The sequence below is a fragment of the Sphaeroforma arctica genome (assembly GCF_001186125.1).
Source record: "Sphaeroforma arctica JP610 unplaced genomic scaffold supercont1.1515, whole genome shotgun sequence".
NCBI classification, from domain to species: domain Eukaryota; class Ichthyosporea; order Ichthyophonida; genus Sphaeroforma; species Sphaeroforma arctica.
Genome location: NW_014039043.1, coordinates 6,736 through 14,261, shown reverse-complemented (window position 1 = coordinate 14,261; position 7,526 = coordinate 6,736). Strand labels below are relative to the sequence as shown.

Below are 7,526 nucleotides of genomic sequence, written 5' to 3'. Positions count from 1 at the left end.
TATATACTTATCGTGGCTATGTGTATGATGTCCATAAATTTAGTCTATAATTGGTGCTGTATTTTTGATTATATGAGGTATACATGAATTTGTATTTGAAACTTGTTTGGTATCGCCCCATATGTATTTGTTTTCTTCCTCTTATGTATGTGTTTTTCTTCTTCCTCATGCGCCAATCTTAACTTGTATGTACTGAATATGTAAGGTATTAGTACACTTTAGGTAGTCTATGTATTGATCGGCTTAGTAACTGGTGCTTTTCGATACTGTGTACATTCAATTTTCATCAACTAACCGTCTTTATGTGATTGTATTGCGTCACCAATATATATGCACCATCTCGCCCTTTGGAGTTCCTTGAAGTGTCGTGCATTGCAGTCCTTGCTCATGTCTCAACCGTAAATAGATATCAGCATATAAATCTGTGTGATCGATGCAACGTTTGTCTAGAAAACCTTATAGTTGAGCGAATTACACACACAGTCATATCTTCTCAAGCGAGCATTATGTGTCATTGGCACGTCTCTGAAGTGCAAGCCTTGTACTCTCGACTTTGTTTACACATTGTTAGGTTTTGTATAGACCGTTAGACATGTGACGGCGTTGATTGCAGAACAAACATGTACACACTGGGGAATGAGTATTATGCGCTTAATGTCGGAACTGCATAAGTGAGCATGTATTTCTTAAGTTATGGACATATCCCATAAAATATATTCACACAATCGCTTGTATATAGTGCACTGGGAGATGTTCGCAGTTGATATTATTAATGCAAAAGCTTTCTCTCCGAAGCAGATTAATTTGTTTGTTGTGCTTTCTTCCCTCAGTCTTTAACGTTCTGTACATGGACCAGACCCACTGATATCATATAGCGTTGCTGGCGACTTCGATATTTGCGAGTTATTCACGATCTGTACGTTCACAACCAGCCGCTGGCGGATAATTTGGTGTCAAACAAACGTCTATATTAGAAAATACGTCAAACTCGCCAATACCACACTAAAGTAGTCATAGAATGGTATCTGTTTATGCTGCCTGTACTCAACAGTCCAGCTTTAGTTTTCATGTCGACAGTCAGGTATTCTTCACGAGTTTATGCTACCGTGTCTCCTAGGGGAAAAAGTCGCTATTCGATGATATCAATCTTATAGCTGCAAGAAGAATTGTACCGTGTTTGTGCTTGACTGTACTTCGGCCAGAATGATTTCTTACGCTTACATATATACTCTCACATACATCAACACCCTGATACTTATTGCTCTGCTAATAGAAGTCTAAATATCTCCTGGGCGAGCATACAAACCTGCCGGGAGGAGTGACCTATCTCCTGGGAGGCTGTACAGGGGAGTTGGCCACATCGATGATATTTGTGCCTCTCGAAGTGTTGAAGACCCGGATGCAGGTACAGGCAATGTGTAGCAGCAGAAGGCACGAGCCATACGTTTCCCTCGCTCACGCTGTACAGAATGTTCTCAAGAACGAAGGGTGGAAGGGCTTCTATCGAGGGTATGTAACCTAGCCTAAAACTCTGAATCATAGTAGAATTTTGTTTGCAACACTGTCTAAATTAGAAGTGGTATTCTTCTATGCTTGAAGTTAATATACCTCGAGCCATTTTACATCGCACATCTCTCTCGCGATTTTCCAAGCTTAGGTTATAAATGGGCAAGCTTCATCGCTTGCACTTGTGTTGGTCTACACCGTGTGTGCGGTGGTGACATGGTTGCCAGCGGCTCTGTCTATGTACGGTGAGCTTTTTAGTATCACTATTTAAATAGTTGATTATACTGAGAGCGGCGGTTTTCATTGTTCGGCTGTCCGCATTAACAGATGTAAATAAACGCCCTCAGCCTTAAATCACGTATACTCACCACACTCGCATCATTTACACTCGTGCATTTACAGGTATTCTGCCACCATGTTCAGAGAGATACCATATGCCGCGGTTTTTTTTCTCGTGTATGAAGAAGTGAAAAGACACGTCTTTTCCAGAGGTTATTCGCCAGACACACACCAGCATGAAACCTCTCAAGATACATACGAAGATACACAGTCATGCGAAAACATAACCTCGACCGTACCCCCAAGGGATTGCGTAGGTCGGTACCCGATCGAAAAATCTGATGGGTCAAATATGGGCGCATCTCCAGCGGTAGTACGAAATTTAGATGAAGGCACGGAATGGGTAGGCACAGGGATTGGTGGAGATGCTGTGATTCACAACGGGACAGATATACAGGACAATGACACCGGAAACAAGAACTCCCTTTGGAACTCATACAAACAAACGGCGGATAAAATAATAATCAATGCAAACAAATTTAGTGATTCAGAAGGCGATCAATACTCAGACGTAGACGCGAGCAACAACGCGTACTTGCGGCCGGACGAAGCGATTGTCACCGGCGCAGTTGCGGGTGCGGTAGCATGTACTGTGACGATACCCTTTGATGTTGTGAAGACACGGTCGCAACTGACCTTGGGCGCTCATGTGGGGCTCATGCGGACAGGCGTACAGCTGGTGGCTAAAGAGGGATGGCTGGTGCTGTTCTCTGGGCTCCCGGCGCGTATACTATACCAGTCACCCCAGGTATGTTTGTTTGTTAGTTACTATGTTTGGTGGATAGCATGTCGTCCGTCAGCTTTACAGACATACGTGTAAGCGAGCATCTTTTCTGTCGGTAGTGTAAGCTTACAGGGGAGTATGCAGGTGTGCCTGTAGCGTCGTGGTATTGTACGTACCACCGAGGATGACGATGCGACACAGTCGCAATGCCGATATGTGTGCGCTCGTTCGAATTAAGTGTATCTGGTCGTTTGAGCGATGCCTTCTGTTGTATGATCTGCCTACAGCACGGCCGTTGACTTTGCTTCATCACAATATCAAACCCACCGTTGTGAGTATTTGTTATACTGATCCAGAGTTTTAGGGGGCCCACACAGTACCTATTTCCGAGTACATAACTGACCTCATTTACATGGTATTGTATGCATTCCCGCGTTCGGGCGTGTGCAGACAATTTTGACATTTTCCATGTATGAGACGAGCATTAATAAAGTAGTGTCAAGGAGAATGCATGTCCACACGTTTGCGCTGTCTACCCTATTCGTATGAGTTTGTGTATACTAAATTTCTAGTTGGTCCTCAACTCCTTCCTCATTACAGGCCGCTATGATGATTCTGATGTACGAATGGGCTTCGTCTATATCTAGTCAGATCTTCGACGGGTCCTGATCAACTGCAGGAACTTGTAATCCAGCTTGAGGTCAAAATTCAATTTCCGCTTAATCCATTCCCAGTATTGCGATGGGTGTATTAATTGATATGGAACTTCAGTTGTTAGCCAACAGTATTTGCCGACACAGCCAGTCAACTGTTGGAAGAATGCTATGGAGCGAGGTTGTGCGCGGGAGTCTAACCTTGATCGCACCACAAACATGAATTTCAAACATCAAGTGGAGTGTCAGACTGAAGAGCTGTGTTTTTTCAAGTCATCATTAACTGTATCGCTCGGATATCTGTCCTAATCACAGACGAGATAGAATCCATGAGTTGTTGTGTGGTGCATGTTTGCAACTTGAGTGTGGGGATCACTTGATTGATACTAGTGGTGGAACCATACTGTGCCGCAACAATCTGCCACCTATTCATAGATGGAGGATATTTGAAAGGCAAGATGCTTTATTCTCTCGCGGCACAGTATCATAAGTTAGCTGGAAAAGAATGAGACTGGAAAGGCAGTCGCAGTGTCTGCGTACGAGAAGTGTCCTGTGGTGTGTATTGTAAAGGATAATGGGCTTTCTCGAAGTGGACTTGTAGACCTATACACTTGGTCGCTACAAAAGCTGAAGTCATATGTGAGTTGCCTCAATCAGAGCTTCGTAAGATATTTTCTGCAATGCGAAGGACATTCCGGTATTGCTGTACTATGTGGAAGTCATAAAGTATCCACGTATAACAAATCAGCACTTTGAAATGGCTTATACAAGCGAACATAGTCATAGAAAGTAACACTCGCCCGTATCAGGAGAGCAATTTAGTATTAGGCTCGGTAAAGCTAGCAGATACACCTGCTGCACGACCGATTTCACTTAGTCGTTTTGCCATGAATAAACCTGTATGACACCCGCATGAAATGAGAGCGCGCAACGATAAGTCTATAGGTTTACAGGAATAGCACTACTGACTTGTGATAGCGCTGCTTATACTATGGTATATAGTGATCGAAATAACTTTCACTATGGTACGTTGCAACCTGTTACTGAATCGAGCTGTCCGACGCCTTGATAGTGTTTCGGCTGTGAAATCTATCTGTGACGTCGACTTCTACAACATACAGCTGATGTACTGACGATTCGATATCGTATTATCACGAAGCATATTCAAGATCAGAAATTTGGCTTGAAGCCAACGTCTTACTATCAAACACACATATAAGCTCGGTGCTGTTAATAGCTTAATTTCTCACCATCGTACACTTTCTAAGCTCATGTACAGTACGCGGAAAGCATTGGTAAAGCGTGCACAACTACGGAGCGAATACCGTTTATAGCAAAAGAAGACAAGGGTTTGTACACAGGATACCCCTCATTCAAGTAAAAGTCCATAATTACGGCAATTCTTTATTGTACCTAATGGTCAGACATACAGGAAGGTGTGGTACCCTTATGATCTCTCAGCTATACCTATTCGAAACCGCAAGCTAGGAATTAGCAAACTACGCTACGACTTAGCAAACTACGCTCCTATTTTGATCGAATCACAATTGAATGATTATTTCAAATAGAGGTAAAGGCAATCACACTACATGGCCTACTGATCCCTAGCCAGTACACAATTCGGAACCGCGTATCATGAAAAAGCAAACTACGCCACTATTTACCCAGTGTGAACCTGCAATAGAAAGCTACGTTTGGGTAGGTTCGATCTATTGTAATTAATCAGGCCGTGCGCGATAAATACCCGCCAACATTATGACTCCCTATAAACATCACACAGTTTTGAGCATAGAAGGGGTAAGTGATAGCAATCAAAAGCAATTCTCTCGAATCCGAAGTGAATCCTATTCGTGCGTCAATATATACTTGACCCGTGGGCAATAAATACCTGCCAAGCATCATGCTGTAATATTTACATAAAAAGTAATATTTTGTGTATAAAGAGACGCTTTTGTGAACGCTTTTTAGTGCTAGAGAGAGACCATCATGTGCAGACTAAAGTAGTAGTCTGTAAACGTAAACACAAGTATATAAACTTTACTTTTGATGTTTTGTCGCATAAACTAAATACCCAAGTATTTATGTACAGACCCAGGTATTTATGTACAGTACATTTACAGATCAGAGCATTTCGGAAATCTCCAGAGATTTTCCGTGGAAAAAGGTATTTCACGAGAGCGAAAAAATTCACTGCCCAAACCCAGCGAACCTCATTACGTTTTACGTTAGTCCGTGATGTATAAAAGCTACACTGAACGTTTACTTTAGATTTCTCCTAAATGTTTTATATAGGTGCAATAGTTGAGTTCTAAGGTGCAGTTTTAGAATATCTATAGGATGATATAGTTCGGCTATTCTATTTAGTAGGTCAGACCATATCTTCCCACTTTTACGTTATACCGAAACATTTTACGATTACGTTAACGTATTCGACAAACTACCATAACGGAATGAGGTTTGACCAAAAGTGAGCGTGTGACAAGTGCGAGTGGCCATTGGCAAGAGGGGCAATTCGACTGATGAAAAGCACGCAGAATAGAATAAATGAAGTTTGTTCTGCTCAGACATACATAGATATAATACACATACATACATCAAAGACCACACACTCCACGTACAGTACGTATATATCTTCACACGAAAGGATAGGGTACAGCCCCATATCTCTCTACTTGAAGTGTTTACAAATATACAAGTATACAAGTATACAACAGAGTCGGTAGTTACTGTCGTATTGTCAAACGGCTAGTTGTTTGGGGTCAGTATGCGGACACGTCGAACGCGGGCGGCCGCAGCTGCCGAGCAGGTAGCGGTTGTCAAGGAACCAACGCCCGAACCTGAACCTGAAGTAGAAGTGGAAACTGAAGCAGTAGAGGAAACTAAAGTAGTAGAAGAAGTTAAAGCTCAGGCGAAGGATCCTACTGACGCGAAAGGTGCAGCAGATGCTGACGCAGCTGACACGAAAGAGAAAGATACGGTTGTTGCGAGTGTCGAAGAGGAACAGGTGGACGAAGATGAGGTAGTGGGCGAACTCACAGATGATGGCGAAGATGCGAATGATTTGCATGAGGCTGGCAAGGTGAAAGACACTGAAGCCGTAGCTGAACCAGCTATTGACACGGTACAAGAGGATGCTGGTATCGTAGCGGGTGATGATGATAAGAATACAAATCTTACTGAGAGAAGCAGCTTAATGGATACATATGCTGAAGGTGCTAAGTCGGCTGATGCGAACGCAGAGCCACAAGAAGACACGACAGCAATAGAAGTGGAAGGGGTTGCAATGAATGAACGCGAGGGTGAGATGAAGGTGGATGAGGATGTAGCGAAAGCAGGGGAGACTGAGGAGATGAAGGTAGATGGAGATGCAACGAACACAGGAGAGACGAAGGAGATGGATGCGGGTGGGGTTACAACGAATGCAGGCGAGACTAAGGAGATGGAGGTGGATGTGAAGCAAGATACGGTGGTCGTCGAGACAACAACAACGACAACAGATGTGGTTAGTAACGATTCTAGCGGTGCTGAAGCAGTAGAAAAGAAGGTGGTGGTGGAAACGGTGACCGAAACAGTGGTAGCTGATGGGGAGGTCAAGGTCGATGCGACTGAAAAAACAGTAAATGACGAAGCTGTAACCGATGTTGCGGAAGTTAAGGTCGAAGCTGTGACTGATGGTGGTACAGATACAGTTGGCAGTATAGGCGTTGTATCTGGAGGCGTTAAACGAGAAGAGCCTACCGCAGCACCAACCGAGCGAGAAGAACGCAGAAAGCGAAAGAAACGAAGTCGTTGGGGCGGTGAAGAGGAAAAGACAGTTACGGCAGGTGTGAGTCTGAACATACCCTCTGGCATGACTGCTGCACAACAAGAGACGTATATCCTTCACCTGAATATCGAGGAAGTCAACAAGAGATTGCGGTCTGAGGATCTGGGGATTCCTAGTGATGTGAGCAAGAGATCTCCATCGCCCGAACCTATTTATGATCAGTATGGAAAGCGATTAAATACACGCGAGCAACGGACTAAAACGAAGCTAGAGGAAGATAGACATAATTTGATTCAGAAGATTCTAGAGGTGAATCCTGAGTATCGGCCGCCTGCAGGTAAGGGGGTTAAATCTCTTAAATGGCTATGTTGGAGTCCGAGTTGGTGGCGTTGGTCAGGGGTGCATGCTATACTAATACGTTACGCCACTTGAGCGAGTGTATAATTCTGCTATTATGCTACATCTGTGTTTTGATGTTCGTGTGCCTATTGTGAATCTTATATATATATATATATAAATCACATACATATATATATAT

The 7,526-nt window shown here is 43.4% G+C and overlaps 2 protein-coding genes across 2 annotated transcripts in view; both read left to right on the top strand.

The window, feature by feature from the left end:
- The first annotated feature begins 1,267 nt into the window (after nt 1-1,267).
- Nucleotides 1,268-4,133, top strand: SARC_11071 (hypothetical protein). Its single transcript, XM_014294858.1, has 3 exons — nt 1,268-1,509; nt 1,909-2,593; nt 3,170-4,133. The coding sequence occupies exons 1-3, from the start codon at nt 1,364-1,366 to the stop codon at nt 3,236-3,238; spliced, it is 900 nt and encodes a 299-aa protein (XP_014150333.1). The 5' UTR covers nt 1,268-1,363; the 3' UTR covers nt 3,239-4,133.
- A 1,673-nt stretch (nt 4,134-5,806) lies between these two features.
- SARC_11070 (hypothetical protein) overlaps nt 5,807-7,526 on the top strand; it is a 5,781-nt gene continuing 4,061 nt past the window's right edge. The window contains exon 1 of the mRNA XM_014294857.1: nt 5,807-7,325. Coding sequence (XP_014150332.1) covers nt 5,987-7,325 — 1,339 coding nt within the window. The 5' untranslated portion in view covers nt 5,807-5,986. The remainder of the gene's footprint in view (nt 7,326-7,526) is intronic.

Coding starts and splice junctions, on each gene's coding strand:
- SARC_11071 (XM_014294858.1), top strand. CDS start 1,364: ATGATATTTGTGCCTCTCGAAGTGTTGAAGACCCGGATGCAGGTACAG. Junction 1,510..1,908: donor TGGAAGGGCTTCTATCGAGG/GTATGTAACCTA, acceptor GTGCATTTACAG/GTATTCTGCCACCATGTTCA. Junction 2,594..3,169: donor TACTATACCAGTCACCCCAG/GTATGTTTGTTT, acceptor TCCTCATTACAG/GCCGCTATGATGATTCTGAT.